Source organism: Nycticebus coucang, chromosome 16, assembly GCF_027406575.1.
Source record: "Nycticebus coucang isolate mNycCou1 chromosome 16, mNycCou1.pri, whole genome shotgun sequence".
Classification (NCBI taxonomy): Eukaryota; Metazoa; Chordata; class Mammalia; order Primates; family Lorisidae; genus Nycticebus; species Nycticebus coucang.
This window is the reverse complement of record NC_069795.1, coordinates 95859466-95877613: the sequence shown is the minus strand read 5'-3', so window position 1 is coordinate 95877613 and position 18148 is coordinate 95859466. Positions and strand designations below refer to the sequence as shown.

At 37.3% G+C, this 18148-nt stretch overlaps 1 protein-coding gene across 8 annotated transcripts in view; it reads right to left on the bottom strand.

The window, feature by feature from the left end:
- Positions 1–18148, bottom strand: part of GNB4 (G protein subunit beta 4) — an 87795-nt gene that overhangs the window by 11178 nt on the left and 58469 nt on the right. For 6 of the 8 annotated variants that reach the window (XR_008374895.1, XM_053564778.1, XM_053564780.1 and 3 more), the window contains 7 exons: positions 13416–13454; positions 12495–12601; positions 9728–9791; positions 8431–8593; positions 7202–7268; positions 6891–7092; positions 4022–4238 (listed from right to left, as the gene is read on the bottom strand). Coding sequence is in view for 7 of the 8 variants with exons in the window: in XM_053564778.1 (XP_053420753.1) it covers positions 4022–4238; positions 6891–7092; positions 7202–7268; positions 8431–8593; positions 9728–9791; positions 12495–12601; positions 13416–13454 (859 nt within the window). In the remaining variant the exon portion in view is untranslated. The remainder of the gene's footprint in view (positions 1–4021; positions 4239–6890; positions 7093–7201; positions 7269–8430; positions 8594–9727; positions 9792–12494; positions 12602–13415; positions 13455–18148) is intronic. The other 2 variants (XM_053564784.1, XM_053564785.1) reach the window with 2 other exon arrangements.

Genomic DNA, 18148 nt, shown 5'->3' with positions numbered 1-18148 from the left:
AGTAATGTTTCAGGATATAAAATCAAGGTCCACAAGTCAGTAGCCTTGTATACACCAATAACAGTCAAGGTGAGAAGCTAATTAAGGACACAACTCCCTTCACCATAGTCTCAAAGAAAATGAAATACCTAGGAATATACCTAACGAAGGAGGTGAAGGACCTCTATAAAGAAAACTATGAAATCCTCAGAAAGGAAATAGCAGAAGATATTAACAAATGGAAGAACATACCATGCTCATGGACGGGAAGAATCAATATTGTTAAAATGTCTATACTTCCCAAAGCAATCTACCTATTCAATGCCATTCCTATCAAAATACCAACATCGTACTTTCAAGATTTGGAAAAAATGATTCTGCGTTTTGTATGGAACTGGAAAATACCCCGTATAGCTAAGGCAGTTCTTAGTAACAAAAATAAAGCTGGGGGCATCAGCATACCAGATTTTAGTCTGTACTGCAAAGCCATAGTGCTCAAGACAGCATGGTACTGGCACAAAAACAGAGACGTAGACACTTGGAATCGAATTGAAAACCAACAAATGAAACTAACCTCTTACAACGACCTAATCTTCGATAAACCAAACAAGAACATACCTTGGGGGAAAGACTCCCTATTCAATAAATGGTGTTGGGAGAACTGGATGTCTACATGTAAAAGACTGAAACTGGACCCACACCTTTCCCCACTCACAAAAATTGATTCAAGATGGATAAAGGACTTAAAATTAAGGCATGAAACAATAAAAATCCTCCAAGAAAGCATAGGAAAAACATTGGAAGATATTGGCCTGGGGAAAGACTTCATGAAAAAGACTGCCATGGCAATTGCAACAACAACAGAAATAAACAAATGAAAAGCTTCTGTACAGCTAATGAGACAATAACCAAAACAAGGAGACAACCTACACAATGGGAAAGGATATTTGCATATTTTGAATCAGACAAAAGCTTGATAACTAGGATCTATAGAGAACTCAAATTAATCCACATGAAAAAAGCCAGCAATCCCTTATATCAATGGGCAAGAGACATGAATAGAACTTTCTCTAAAGATGACAGACGAATGGTTAACAAACACATGAAAAAATGTTCATCATCTCTGAACATTAGAGAAATGCAAATCAAAACAACCCTGAGATATCATCTAACCCCAGTGAGAATGGCCCACATCACAAAATCTCAAAACTGCAGATGCTGGCGTGGATGTGGAGAGAAGGGAACACTTTTACACTGCTGGTGGGACTGCAAACTAGTACAACCTTTCTGGAAGGAAGTATGGAGAAACCTCAAAGCACTCAAGCTAGACCTCCCATTTGATCCTGCAATCCCATTACTGGGCATCTACCCAGAAGGAAAAAAATCCTTTTATCATAAGGACACTTGTACTAGACTGTTTATTGCAGCTCAACTTACAATCGCCAAAATCTGGAAACAGCCTAAATGCCCACCAACCCAGGAATGGATTAACAAGCTGTGGTATATGTATACCATGGAATACTATTCAGCCATTAAAAAAAATGGAGACTTTACATCCTTCGTATTAACTTGGATGGAAGTGGAATATTCTTAGTAAAGCATCACAAGAATGGAGAATCATGAATCCTATGTACTCAATTTTGATATGAGGACAATTAATGACAATTAAGGTTATGGGGGGGAAGCAGAAAGAGGGACGGAGGGAGGGGGGTGGGCCTTGGTGTGTGTCACACTTTATGGGGCAAGACATGATTGCAAGAGGGACTTTACCTAACAATTGCAATCAGTGTAACCTGGCTTATTGTACCCTCAATGAATCCCAACAATAAAAAAAGAAAAATACAAGCACATGTGAAAAATGTGGGGAACATGCACAGTTTTATTTTGTTTACTGTTTTATTTTGTTAGGCATATTGGTTTTTCAGTTCAGGCAGAACACCCAATACCTTAAAAATATAATTGGCTTTGGGCAACAGAGTATTTCCAAAAATCTACTTGCAAAGTGCAAAACTATGAACACTGCCTGTGCTCCCTCAGAAAACTCAACCACCACATCAGGCTTTCAAAGGGTAAGGACATAAGCTCACAAGGATGTGAAAAGTTGAGAGGGAGAAATGCCAACAAAATTTTGTAAGCTGGATGGGGATAACTGTGCTAGTGAACCTCAAAATGCTGAGTTCAAAATGAATGAACTGGGCGGCGCCTGTGGCTCAGCGGGTAGGGCGCCGGTCCCATATGCCGGAGGTGGCGGGTTCAAACCCAGCCCCGGCCAAATTAAAAAAAAAAAAAAAAAAAAAAAAACAAAACAAAATGAATGAACTTAGTAGGCCATGGAACAGAAATTATACTGCCAGAACCTCCAAAATTGTCCATTCTAGTGTAACCAGGAATCTCTAGAACCCATTAGTGGCAAAGAGAGGGTAAAATAAGACTGCATTAAAAAGTGTTCATAAATCAATATAGCCCTCCACTCTGCAGAGTCAGGTGACCAATTATCCTGCACCATGGCCTAGATCAGTGGTTCTCAACCTTCCTAATGCCACGCGACATACTGAGTTGCGACCCACAGGTTGAGAACCACTGGCCTAGATCGAGACTTAGTCACTGCAGAAGGTGAATAAGGTAAACAGGGTCTCCTGACTGGAGGAAAACAGGCACAGCTGAGATTGGGTGCACTGTGCTGATAAAATAAAAAGGGATAAGGCATTTATAAGCACATCTTTTATCCATACATAAATTAAACAATTTAGTGTTGTTATGGTGTTGAAATGCTTAAGATGTCCTGTATCTATGTAAACAATATTCCTTTATGAAACTATTTTATTCTTAAAATTAAAAAAAGAACAAAGTTTTCTTGCTAATTGTTGTCCCCAAACATTTTCCTATTGAAAAGATCCCCCAAAGTGGAAGCCAGCTTATACACTGCAGATAACAGAGTAAAGGTCCATCTCGGGAACATGGTGGCACCAAGAAAAAAAGGCTGTGAGATATACCAGAAGCCCAGTGAAAGCGTGTCCAGACCCCCATCAGTGAGGACACAGAAATACACCAGAGTGCACAGAAGTTTGGTGCCTCATAAGTATGAATAAGTAGCTTAGAATCACCAAACTTTGAAGGAAATAGTCTAAAAATAAGAACAGGGGACTAATAAAGATGAAAAAAAAAAAAACTTTTGTTTTCATCAAAAAGAAAACTAAAAAAAGAGTTCATTCATTGCCAATAGAGAAACAAAAGAATTCATTATTCAAAGAGATAGGTGCAACAGAGTATTTCCAAAAATAGAGACCAAATTAGCTCTCAAAATGAAAAAGATGATAGAAAAATGAAAACTGAAACTTCACAGAAGGGCTGAAAAGAACAGATGAGGATTTCTCTCAGAATATAAACAAAGTAAGTCAGAGATGGAAAACATAAGAGAATACAATTAAAAAGTAAAAGGAGACCTTACCTCAACTCCCATTAGAGAGTTCTAAACAGAAGGAAGGATAAGGGAAAAGAATATAATCCACCCAGCCCCCCGAAGTTCCCAGCATTACAGCAATGAGGTTCTAGATCAAATAGGCCCAATCTGTATAATTCGCTATTCATGACAGTCCCCAGTGTGGCTTAATGTGTATGCTAATCTTGTGGAACCTGCAAGGGAGGACTTGGGAGGACAGCATTGAGGGGAGACATGGGTCGACATCCTACACTCCACCAAAGCTGCTCGCGAAGGAAGACAGCAGGGGCTGTCCCAGGTGGAGCAAAACTGTGATTTGTAAAAGACCTCGTTCAATCATATTCACTATTCACCTTTAATACTGAAACTTACCAAACAAGAACTTATTATAGAACTAAACATTACTCTTCAGAAAACAAAAATACAAATACAGTTTATGGACTCTAACTGCACTCAAAGGGTGACAACAGTGAGCAGGACTGAGAGCCACTGGGTTCCCATTTCCCATAGCTGCAGGATGTCCACGGAAGCCTGGAAAACCTCTGACGGGAATCTCTTCCAGCTTCCTGAAAATCAGAACCCAGGATGGACTTATTTACTAACCTGCACGATCTCCTTTTAGCGTGTCCCAGACGTTACAATTAAAGTCATCGTAACCAGCTAACAGGAGGCGCCCACTTTTGGAGAAGGCTACAGAAGTGATTCCACAGATGATATTGTCATGAGAATACAACAGTAACTCTTGGTCTGCACGTAGGTCAAAGAGCCGGCAAGTGGCATCATCAGAGCCAGTGGCAAAGGCATATCCATTTGGGAAAAACTATAAAGGAAGGCAGAAATAGATGTAAAGAAAAATCATAAAAGGCATTGTAATAACAGATCCTGGGATAAGACAGATCTAGATGCAAATTCCATCTTGGCTACTTACCAAGTAAGTGATGTTGGACACAGACACTGAAGAGTCTTAAGTACTTCTGACCTTAAGTGTTGGTTAGGATTGAATAAAATAACATGTGCAAGTATACATAGCTTATTATTTAGCACATAGTAAGTATCCAACAAATACCGGCTCTGGTGTTCTGTGTGTCTTATTAAAACATTTAAGTGAAGTATCACTACTTACAGAATGTATATGTGTGTATATATTCATATATATATTGTTTTTAGAGATAAAGTCTTGCTGTGTTGTCCAGACTGGGGTGCAGTGGCTGTTCACAAGCATACTCATTGCACATTACCGCTGCTAACTCCTGGCTCAAGCAATCCTACAGCTTCACCCTCCCTAGTAGCTGGGACTACCAGCATGTGCTCCTGAGCTAGCTTACATAGGCATTCTTAAAAGAAATATTCCAAAATCCCATTATGAGGAATAAACAGAATCTTCTAAAAGAGAACAAAACATTCCGATCAGGCTAAGTCATAAGTGAAAAAGAAGACTGTGCATGATTAGTTTGTGAACACCATATCTCAGACACCAGCACTACTCAACATTGACTTTTTACTAAAAAATTTTTTTAAAAATCACATTTGTTCACACATCTACTAGCCATCTGTACTTTTTTTTTTTTTTGCAGTTTTTGGCCAGGGCTGGGTTTGAACCCGCCACCTCTGGCATATGGGGCCAGCACCCTACTCCTTTGAGCCATAGGTGCTGCCCCACCTGTACTTCTTTTATGAATTGGTTGTTCATGACCTTTGTATATTTTCCCTTGGGCTATTGGTACCTAACTTCTTGTTTATAGAAATAAATGAAGAATATAAATTTGTTTATTTGTTGCAAGCATTATTTTATAGATTATCATTTATCTTCTAATATTGTTTACTTTTAAAAATATATCAAAAGTTTTCAATTCTAAGGTTGTCAAGATCATCTTTTCTTTTTGAGATTTTATTGCTTCTGTGAATAAAGTCCTTCCCCAGGCCATTTCTTCTAGTTTCTTTTTCAATAATTTCATATTTCACATTGTTAATTTTTATCCATCTGAAACTTAATTTGATAAACAGCATTCAGTGTAAGAATCTAACTTAATTTTCTTAATAGTTCAGCGATGGACTCAGCTGTTAAGTAATTGCTTTTCTACCGATTCTGTTGCTACAGTGATCACTCACTAAATTCTCATATACAGAATAGCATTAACTTTGAGTTTTCTGTTTATCTGTTGTTTTAGCTATGTCACACTCTTCTTAATCATTATAACTTGATAGTAAGTGTTACAATCTGGCAGAGCAAAGCACTGTAGTTATTATTCTGCTTCATATCAATCTATCCTCTCTCTTTTCCACTTGGATTCCAAAGACATTTATAGACATCTGAGCAGGGTTCTTCTCCACACTCCTCGTTGTCTCCTCAAAAAAAACAAAAAAAAGAAAAAAGTGCACCTGGATTTTGATTAAAATTTATATTAAACCTAAAAATTAGTTTAAGGGATAAAGAGTTGGTTCACAATATGCAGTCATCGTATTTGGGAACATGGAACGCATTTCTGGTTATTAAATTAAAATGTTTGTCAATAATGTTTCCCCGATTTTCCTCATAAAGAAACATTTCTTGGTCAATTTATTTCTTATCTATTTTATAATTCTAATTGCTATTCTGTGTTAAATATGAAGTAGCTTATGCCATTTTCTGAGCATCTAAAATATAATTTTATGCAGTCTCCACATGGTTCTCAATATGTGTAGTATTATTCCTATTTTAAAAACCAAGCAATCTGAGACTCATAAAGGGTAAGCATGGACTAGTGTCACACAGCTGACTACTGGCAAAACTGAGCTGAGATCCCAGGTCTGTCTGACTTCAAAAGCTGCACTCTGTAATACGCAGCCGCCTTGCTCTTCCTTCTTGTTTTCTCTTTGGGTTGCTCCCTTTGCCCCCAGAGACACAGGACTTTTTTCTCACTGATGTGGATATATATGAGCCACATGCTTACTCCAGGTGATTTATTTCTCTAATTTTGAAAATAAAAATTACTCTTTGCCTATAAATAAAGACCCAGGCCTATGAATTGAGCCTTTTTTTTTTTTAAAAAAAAATCAAACCCTTATTATTTGGAGAGTCGATGTTATAAGACCGTATTATTTATAAGACTCCTTAAAGGTAATTTGTTGTCAAAATCATGTTACAGAATTCAACCAGTTTGTTATTGAGACAGATTCTCACTCTGTTGCCCAAGCTAGAATGCTGTGGCCTCAGCCTAGCTCACAACTCCTGGGCTCAAGTGATCCTCCTGCCTCAGCCTTCCAAGTAGCTAGGACAATAAGCATTTGTCACTGTGCCCAGTTAATTTTTCCATTTTTAATAGAAATGAGGTCTTGCTTTTGCTCAAGCTGGTATCAAATGCCTGAGTTCAAGTGATCCCCCTCCCTCAGCCTTCCAGAGTACTAAGATTACAATTATGTCCCACCGTGCTTGGCCCAGAATTTAATACTTTAAAGGCTTCACACATTTTCTTTGAAGATGCTATTTACTTACACTGACAGCATTAATATCTGAGACATGTCCTGTGAAAGACTGTCTACACATTCCATCTCGAATATCCCACAATTTGGAAGAGGCGTCACAAGCACCAGACATAAAAGTCCTCATGTCAGGACTTAGAGAAAGGCTCATCACATCTCCAGAATGCCCATTGAACGTGGTAGTCTGCTGGGCAGTTTCGATGTCCCATAAAGCACTACAATTAAAAATAAATATAAATACTTATTGACTATTTATCTCCTTATCCTTTAGTTCCTATTACCACCCTCAAATCCAAAATCAGTGTTCTTCTGAAATAAACTTACCAAGTCGTATCTCCTGAACTTGTAACAATTTGGCTGTCATCTAAGAAACGACAGCAGGACAAGTAGCCTACAGTATAGAGAGAAGCAAATTTTAGGTTATCATGGATGAAATAACTCAGTTATAATATAGAATAGATATCTATATCTTCAAAATGTAATACCTGGGCAACAAGTGTTTGTCAGTACAATCTATAGCCCTCCTTCCAGTTACTTCAAGCTCTATGCTATCTACAAGTAAACTTTACCAACAAACCTTTCTTAGGTAATTGTCAATGGCATCGTTCTGGGCACTCTGAAAGCTAGAAAGCTGAGTAGGACACAGCCACCTGAGAAAACTACCTAATGAGCAAAGATGGCCAACTGTGTTAGGCACCTTTGAGAAATAATTTTAAAATACTGTGAGAAATCAGAAGAATGTCAATGAAGGCTTTATGAAAAGGCTTTATGAAAAATGTGGCATTTAATGGCTAGCACTCACCAGTGTTTCAAGATATGGAAATGGCAGGGAAAGACCATTCTAGAGATTCTGCAAAAGCCTGGTCAAATTATACAGCCAAAAGTTTGGCGGGACAGAAAACAGATGAATGGCAGCAAATCCTAACTGCCAGTGCTAACAGTATGCTGTGCTACTCCAGGACGGTGCACACACTGGCAAGTAAAGCAACGCACCATTGCAGTGAGCAACACCAGGAAGGCACCTCAGTACATATTCTTGATTATATAATTGAGTACAGATGCCATAAGCCCATAACTGTTATAGGGTTGCAGAAAATAAAATAAAAAAAGGTACATGCTTTCTTTTTGTATTTTCCGTTACTTTGAATTTGTTGCAGTAAATGTTTATCATTTTTTACAAAAACAATACAGCTCCCAGCTACTCGGGAGGCTGAGGCAAGAGGATTGCTCCCAAGAGTTTGAGGCTGCTTGAGGTAGGATGCCAGGACACTCTACTCAGGGCGACAGAGTCAGGCTCTGTCTCAAAATAAAATAAAATAAAAATAACAACAACAAAATAAAAAAAAACCCAGCTATTTTTGAAAGAAAAATAAAAGTATGGTCATTGCACATATGATTATAAAAAGCTAACGTTTCCCTAATTCATGGTAATTTCTCCTCTCACCCAACACTTTAGTCAGCTGAGCACAGTCTGCACTTGTCCTTTACCAGCAGTCTACAGCAGGAACTGGGTTTGACTCCTTCACTAAAGAATAGTAAGGCCTGAAGCTCACCTGTGTGCCCCGGCAGCTCTCGGCTCACGCGCACATTTCCCTCTCTGGTCTTTAAGTTATATATGGAGCAGATGTTGTCCAAGCCTCCACATGCAACATAATTACCAGAAGGAGCGTAGGCGCAAGTCATCACCCAGGAGGACCTCAGAGGAATCGCGTGCATCTGCAGGACAAACCCAACATATACAACTGTCACTAAATAGAGATCTCAAAAACGGTCATTGATTGTGTAGACCTACTTAAAGTAAATATTACTAAAAATCAAAAAAATCTAAGAAAAATAAGCCAAATGAAATAAAAAACGTGATGGCTTGAAAAGGTTAACAGGGAAAAATAAAATGTGAATGCATATAAAAATCCCTATCATTTTTTCTGAAGAGTCAAATCATTCAGAGTGAGCAAGTTCTCTTCTTAAGAATGATTCTTCTAATAGAAGCAATGACAATACAGATATTTGAAACATAAAGTATACAATGTTAAAGATTTTAATACAATTCTTTGTTTTTGTGGTACTGATCAAGTGAGGAATTTCCTCCAGTCTAACACTGAATGAACAATAAAAAGGGAGGTAATTAGCAAGTATCAGAGATGATCAAAATGGTTCTTCCATGGGATGACATCACCATCCTTCCATTATCAGGCACATATTCTGGGGTCTCATTGAAACTATGGTGATAGTTTCACATAAATATACCACTGTCTGGTGCCTTGTTATCCCAATACCAAGGTCAGACAGAAAAATGTAAGGTGTATGTGAATACTAAGGAATTAAAGCGTGAATAAAAGTACTTTAGATGGGGTTTCTTTCCAGTGTATATATGAAGAGAATCCACAGTCTTTCACCACCAAGAGATCTAAACAAGTTGTAATTTGTCTCCAACCTACTGTATCTTTGAAGCAGTCCAGAAACACAAATCAGTGCCTGCAGTAGGTGGCAGAAAAGCTTCATACTAGCCATCTACCTCACCCACAACTAAAAATACAAATCTCAGAGTCACTGTCATATTAAGAAGTGGGATTTTTAAAAAAAAAATCATTTCTATGTAAAAAAGGGAACTCTTTCCTAATATTCAAATATGAGCGTCAAAACACACTGGACAGTATTTCTGTAGTTGCCTCTGGAAATAAAAAAGGGCTAAATATTAAAAACAAACTCTAAGACAAAGGAAAAGATCTAGGTTTTAAAATAAAAAGAATAAATGTATCTCAGAAGCAATTAAAGACTGAAGCAATAGAAGGAAAAAACGGTGGACAGCAAATAAAATACAACATTACAAGAATGAGTAAGAATGTCTACCTTATTTGTTGTATAGCTATCCCAAATAATTAATTTTCCATCTTGGGAAGCACTGACTAGTAGCCTAGGGGAACAAACACAAAAATAATTTGATACTTAAGAGGGAAAAAGTAGTTTAGTTGTGCACTGTATTAATGTAGAATAGTTCAGAAAAGAAAAATACAATTTTTCTAAAACCTTCACACCAAAAAATATTCCTTCAACTTTTAAAAAATTTATGCTGCATGCCAAAAATTTTCAACATAAACCATAAAATTTAGCAACCGATTAAAAATGCCTCTGGTTATGATTCAACTTTTTAACAGGGACAGCATTTTCGTTATGATTCAAGAGTGTGGTAGATATTACCTGACTTAGTATTTACTGACTTAAATTTAACAACAATAAAGTACCTATAAGCCTAAAAATATATTTCATATGTCAGAGGTAAAATGCAGGATATACTAAATCTCTCCTGTTCTTGAGGGCTCTCCCATCTGGGGGACATAAGACATGTGCTCATATTTATAACAAATCAAGTAAGTGAAAGTGTTAGGAGAATGGTGTAAAATAAGGGGGGGGGGGACAAATAACTGCTGAGTTAATCTAAAGGGAATGGGTCTTAAAATCTGGAATTCGGAGAGCCAAAAATAGGGGAAAGTCTACATTTTAGGAGGAAGCTAAGTATGACTGACAACAGAAGGTAGAAAAACACAATGGGTGTTTTGGGAACTTTGAGTCTTTCAGTCACATGGAATGTATGAGAAAAAGAAAAGCAGACTGGGCTTGAACCTCAACTTTTGATTAAGTGGTTATCAGCCAATGAACTTTTTAGTTTTGTTTGGAATTTTTATTCTTCACCATGGTATAAAATTCAAAAGATACAAAAGGACATATACAGTGAAAAAATCATCTTTCCAGGCCCACCCTCTGCCACTTACTTTCCTCCCCTATACGTAAATAACATTACCAGGCTCTTACATATCAATCAGTGTAAGTTTTACAAAAGACCTGAGAGTGAAGTATGGGATGGAACCTACAGAAAATTCTTTAAAAGTCAATTGGTATGGCGGCGCCTGTAGCTCAGTGGGTAGGGCGCCAGCCACATACAGCTAGGGTGGCAGGTTCAAATCCAGCCGAGGCCAGCTAAACAACAATGATAACTGCAACAGAAAAATAGTTGAGGCAAGAGAATCGCTTAAGTCCAAGATTTTTAGGTTACTGTGAGCTGTGACGTTGTCACAGCACTCTACCCAGTGCAATAGCTTGAGACTCTGTCTCAAAAAATCAATTGGCATCATTATCACATGAACAGAGAATAACATTAAATAGTGAGCTAATAATCAGAATGAGTAGAAGATAGTGTGAGATAGGGGCCTACATGATGGTCTTGTTTCGTGCTGAAGATTAATAGTCTTGAATAAATGTTTAAGGAAAGCAAGAACTACTAATACTGTTTAAAATTATTGTATTTTGAGTTAAAAGCTTGCCATATCCATAGGTAAGTTATTTTTATCTTAAACTTCTTTAAGAAAAGAATAAAATATTTGTCCTATTTATGTCGGTTGTCAATTATAGAATTATCAGACTTATGTACATGTTCAATATACTGTACTCAAGTATTCCACTGACATCTGATAGCAACAAATGATCTCCCTCTATTCTACAATTTTATTTTATTTTATTTTTTAATTTTAATTTTAATTTTTTTATTTTTATTTTTTTTGTGGTTTTTTTTGGGCCGGGGCTGGGTTTGAACCCGCCACCTCCGGCATATGGGACCGGTGCCCTACTCCTTGAGCCACAGGCGCCGCCCTAATTTTTATTTTTTATGATAGAATCTCACTCTGCTTCCCTGGATAGACTGCTGTGGTGTCATACCTCACAGCAACCTCAAATGCTTGGGCTTAAGTGATCTTCCTGCCTCAGCCTCCCCAGTAGCTGGCACTACAGGCACCCCACAAAACACCCAGCTATGCTTGCTCTTGCTTTGGTCTCGAACTCGTGAGCTCAAGCAATCCACCCCCTTGGCCTCCCAGAGTGACAAGATTATAAGTGTTAGCCATTTCACCCAGCCTTATTTTACAATTTTAATGTCTCATGGAAGAAGAGAATAAACATGCAACTGCCAGTAACAAGAAATTTCTTAACCAAATTAAATAAATTAATCACTGTGGCAGCAGGCAGACCTGCTACTGCCAGGCTCCACTGCAATGGATGAACACAGTGACTCTTGACCAAACCCTCTTACTGCAGGTGGCAGCCACATGTGCACGGGAACACACACGTGCAGACGTGCCCTTTAAAACTCAAGCACATGCATTTCCATGCTGGAGTTGGCAGAATAAAAGATGGATCAATGGGAATATCCTATTTCACATAATTCCATCGTTTGTGAATTTATGTAATAATTACAGCAATATCCAATAACATGTACACAAAAGGTGTTCAATAAATATTTCCTTATTAAGATTTCAAGGCGAAATGTACAGTAAAACTGCTTTTGGTGTGTTCACAAACAAAATATAATAAATATCCCACTGCAAGGAAGAGAAATCCTCTTCTAAAGAGGATAAAAAATATCAAAAGGATATTTTTGAGAGGTAAATTTATTTTCCATATTAATTAAAACTTTGAAGTGCCGGTGAATATTCTTAGTGAAACCAATGGGTTTATATTAGATACACTTTGTGCAAACACTTCATAATCTGTTTTAAAACAGAAAACGCAAATGATGATTCATAATGACAGTGAATCTGCTGACAACCTGGAGAGAACAAGCACAGACCTGGAATCATACCCCCAGTGCATGGCGTAGATTTTGGCAAGGTGGCCCCTCAGGGTACGTCTTGTCCGCATCTGTATTCGGCCCACAGAGTCCATATTTGATGTGATCTTTAGAAAGTGACAAAAATGTTATTTTTTACCTTAGACATAGTTCAGGAGATAAACTAGAAACAATTAGAAGGCAAAAAAGCAAACATTAAGTATGTTTACAGTAATTGAAGGTAATTTAATTTAATTCTACAGAGTTGTTATGGGATCAAAATGTTCATAAAAAGTTATAATTGATTTAAAATAATCTTAAGAGCTATTACAGGTAAGAATACCTTCTGAAGACTATTAACTAAAAACAATAGCTATACCTCTAAACTTGAGTAAAAAAATAGCCACAAATAAAAATCTAATAGCACATGATCAAAGAGTGAAACATAATTTTAATTGTCTGTAAGAAAGCCGGTTTTATATTTGTAGAGTACATAAAATATTGCCTTAATAAAAATGATCAATATTAAGTAAACATGAAACCTTCCTAAAGGCTTTTATAAGAAAAAGAATGCTGGGTGGAAGCCTGAGGCTCAAAGGACTAGGGCGCCAGCCCCATATACCAGAGGTGGTGGGTTCAAACCCAGCCCCGGCCAAAACAAAAAAAGAAAAAGAATGCTTAATCATGGTATACCAGAAACAATCAGAAACTACTCAAAACCTATAACATGCCACATATTTTTCCAAAGACTTCTATTTTAACTCTATGTTTTAAAAACTACTTGTTCTGTACAGTATTTGGCAAATTCCAAAGTGTTTTTATGGAAGGTATTCATTTGATTTTTTTCAATTAAGTACTAATAAAAGGAATCTGAATACCATTTGTGTCAGTGTTATTTCATCTGAGTTACTAAAATTAAATAAAGAAAAAGAAAACCTTTACCTGACCAAGTGTTGCATCATTACATGCTTTCCTAGCATCCTGTAAGTAAAGAAAGGTTTAGATGAGCCTCTAGATATGACTAATTTTTAAAAAAGAAACAGAACTATAGCTCACAATAAATAATCTTGTTTTTTGTTTTTTTGGGTTTTTTGGAGACAGAATCTCACTTTGTTGCCCTCGGTAGAGTGCCATGGTGTCATAGCTCACAGCAACTTCAAACTCCTGGACTTAAGTGATCCTCTTGCCTCAGCCTCCTGAGTAGCTGGGACTACAGGTACCTGCCACAACACCTGGCTATTTTTTTTTTTTTTTTTTTTGAGACAGAGTCTCATTGTGTCACCCTCAGTAGAATACGGTGCTGTCACAGCTCACAGCAACCTCAACCTCCTGGGCTTAAGCAATTCTCTTGCCTCAGCCTCCCAAGTAGCTGAGACTACAGGCTCCCACCATAGCACCCGGCTATTTTTTGTTGCAGTTGTCATTGTTGTTCAGCTGGCCCAGGCCGGGTTTAAACCTGCCACACTCGGTGCATGTGGCTGGTACCATAACCACTGTGCTAAGGGCACTGAACCAACAACCAGCTATTTTTAGAGACAGGGTATGGGTCTTGCTCAGCCTGGTCTTGAACTCCTGAGCTCAGGCAGCAATCTAGCTGCCTTGGCCTACCAAAGTGCTAGGATTCAGGTGTGAGCCACCATGCCTGGCTGTTTTAACCATTTTAAGGTACACAATAGAGTGGTTTTTAGCATATTCACAATGTTGTGCTACCATCACCACTAATTCCAGAATATTTCCACCACTCCAAAAAGAAACCCCACAGTCCCAATTCCTTTTCCTCCCCCAGCCATCAGCAATCACTAATTTACTCGCATTCTCTACGGATTTGCCTACCCTGGACATTTCACATAAATGGAATCATACAACATGTGGTTTTTGTGCCTCTGGCTCCTTTCATTCCAGCATAATGCGTTCAAGATTCGCCTGTGTTTTAGCACCCATTGTTACTTCATGCCTTTTTATGGCTGAACATTTCACTGTGTGGTTATACACTTTGTTTATCCATTAATAAAAAATGGGAAGCCATTTAGATTACTTCCATATGATGGGCTATTAGAACTAATGATGCATACTGTGAACATCTGCATGTAAGTTTTTGGTGTTTTCAATTCTCTTGGGAACATATACCTAAGTGTGGAATTGATAAATGAGATGGTTACCTGTGTTTAACTTTTTTTTTTTTTTTGAGACCGAGTCTCACTAATGTTGCTCTTGGTAGAGTGCTGTGGTGTCACAGCTCACAGCAACCTCAAACTCTTGGGCTCAAGCAATTCTCTTGCCTCAGCCTCCCAAGTAGTTGGGACTACAGGCGCCCACCATAATACAGAGGTATTTTTAGTGGAGACGGGTCTCTCTCTTGCTCAGGCTCGTCTCGAACTCCTGAGTTCAAGCCGTCTACCCACCTCAGCCTCCCAGAGTGTTAGGATTACAGGCATGAGCCACAGCACCCAGCTCTGTTTAACTTTTTGAGGAGCTACCAAATTGTTTTTCACACCAGCTGTACCATGTTTGCATTCTCACCCGCCATGCATGAGGGTTGCAATTTCTTTGCATCCCTACTGACACCTGTTATTGCCCATTGTTTTTATTATTATAACAAACATCTTGGTGTGAGGTGGTATCTCATTATGGTTTTGACTTGTGTCTCCCCAGTGATTAATGATGTTGAGCATCTCTTCATGAGCTTACTGGCTATACACACACATCTTCTGTGGCAGAATGTCTGTTCAAAGGCTTCGCCAGTGTTTAAATGGGGTTGTTTTTTATTGCTCAGATGTAGAAGTTTCTTATATATATTAGATACTAAGACCCTTATATGATTTGCAATTTTTTCCTCCAATTCTACTGGCCGTCTTTTTATTTTCTTGATGGAGTCTTTTGACATACACATTTTTAGTTTTGATAAAGTCAAATTTATCTTTTGATGCCTCTACTTTCAGCATTGTAGTTAACTATTGCCTAATCCAATGTCATGAAGATTTACATCAATATGTCGGGAAGATTTACATCTATGTTTACTTCCAAAAATGTTACACCTTTTAACAGCACATCTATGTCCCATTTTGAGTTAATTTTTATATATGGTATGAAGTAGACAGCCCAGACTCATTCTTTTGCATGTGGAAAAGTTGTCCCAATACCATTTGTTGAAAAGATGATTTTTCCTTATTGGATAACCTTGTTACCCTTGTTGAAAATAACTGATCATAGATATATGGATTTATTTATGGACTCTCAATTCTATTCCATTGTCCAACTACACTTTTGGTTTATGATAAAAAAAAAAAAACAATTGCGTCTTAGGTTGATTTAGTAAGTCCATACCATTCAGAGTTGCATTTGTTTACTGAGCATGAGCAGGAAGCAAGAGTTCTGAGTTCCCTTCTATTTGTTCTTGCATCTAAAAGTTGAGGTGATACTTACCTATAACATTTATTAGAAGAAGGATATTTATAGTATACTCCAAGTTATTTCAGAAATACTAAAAAAAAACACTTCTTAAAAATGCTTTGCAAATATACTATATTTAGATGCTATTAAAAGACAATATTTTAGATCCAATTTATAAAAAAGATACCTCAGAAAAAAAATTTTTTGTAATTGGCAATAATTTATATTGGGTGGCATCTTTCTTTTATTAATAAGAGATTCCCTATATGTAAAGTAGCCTTTCAAAGAAACTTGAAAATTTTATGCAAATTGAAGAGTTATCAAAAGAAAGTGAAACAGAAATTAACATAAAATAAGAAAGACAATAAAAAACATTTAATAAGCAACAAAACATTTTAAGCCAAATTTATTAGTTATTAAAAAACTAGAGAATTCAAATACATTGGAAAAATCAGAAGTACAATTAACCCTTCCTGTTAGGCTTAAAATTTTTTTTCCTCAAAGGTTAAGGTAGTATCCTCTTCAACTCTGTTTTTTCTCTACAATGCTTAGTACAGTACTGTATACTCCTGGGCAAAGAGAAGGCACACAATTATTTGTTGAATAAATGTTCCAAGTGAACAACTTGTTCCAGTTGGGTAAGAGAAAAATGCCTGGCTCAGGTCATAGCACAGACTGGATTGAAGACATGATCTTTTTGGCTGTCCTTTCAACCTATTTATAAACAGAATATTTTTATGTAAGGGTGTTCACAAGAAGTTTCACAAACATATGATTTGATTCTCTCATTCTTAGCCAAATTATGGGTTTAGAGATACTTGGCAAGGAATTGTTTAGCCCACTTTCTTCAATGAAAAGAATTTCCAGAAATGACAGTGATGGCCTGAGCCATGTTCCAGAAATGGTGAAGTTGGAGCTTGAATTCTAAAAAAGGTTCTCTAATTTCAAGCTTTAAGAAATAACTATTTAGACCTTCCTTCTTGATTTAATCATTTGATAGAAAAATCGGTTGAACACTGTGTGTCAGGCTCTATTCCAGGCACCACGGATATATTAGTAGACAAAAAAACTCTGCCCTCATAGAATTTATGTTACTGATATAATTTTTAAAAATTATAAATGAAAATGACTGAACTATAGTGAAAATTGGTAGCAAAAATTAAAGATCATGTTGGAATACAAGAATTCCACAAGTATCTTAGCAGAGGTTACTTGCAAATTTACATTATGCAAAGATTCTCTTCACACTGAAAAGAACTTACTCTTATTATCCATTACAAAACTGAATATAATACAACTGTTCCCAATTAAAGGTGGAATTCCATACTGTTCACTACAAACAAGAAATACCAGATCCGATAGTAACACCTTTGTGCAAAAGAAAAATGATGTATTTCTTCTTCCAAATCAATGATGTAATGATTACAAATCAAAGATATAATGATTATAAAAGAAAATCTATGTTTTCTCTACTTGAATTTAAAATTCTTTCTCCATGTTTTTCCTTTTTCCTAACTACTAGACCACCAGGGAATTTATTCTCTACTTTGAATTTAAAACAAATCATCCATTAAACCAAATAACATACATTTCTACTATGCCATCATAGATCAAGGTTACACCATAGTGAGATAAAAATATAGATTATATTCCTGGAATGGAAGAGAAAAGGAAGGAAAGCAGGCAGGGTTTTGAAACAGTGTAAGGAGGCGGAGCAAAATGGCAGCCGAGGAGGCGGAGCAAGATGGCAGCCGAGTAACAGCTTCCTTGCATCTGGCACCGTGAGTCTGGGGAGATAAGACTCCAGGCATCTCTGGCTGGTGGGATCTGCCTATCATCAGCCCGGAGAGGATACAGGGAGTCAGCGAGAGACTTCTGGACCCCAAGAGGAGGACTAAAACAGTGGAAAACCGGCAAGTGGTCGCGTGTGTTCAATCCGTCTAAACCCGCCCGCAACTTCCACAGGCACGAGAACTTAAAAAGCAAGAGGAAGTGAAAAGAAAATTAGGGCAAGCAAACAGATAAAAGAGACCACTCATGAGGAAGAATCAGCAGAAAACTCCAGGCAACATGAAGAACCAGTTCAGAACAACCCCACCAAGGGACCATGAGGTAGCTACTGCAGAGGATTCCACCTATAAAGAAATGTTAGGAATGACAGAAAGGGAATTTAGAATACACATGTTGAAAACAATGAAAGAAATGATGGAAACAATGAAGGAAACTGCTAATAAAGTGGAAAATAACCAAAAGGAAATCCAAAAACAGAATCAAATAAGAGATGA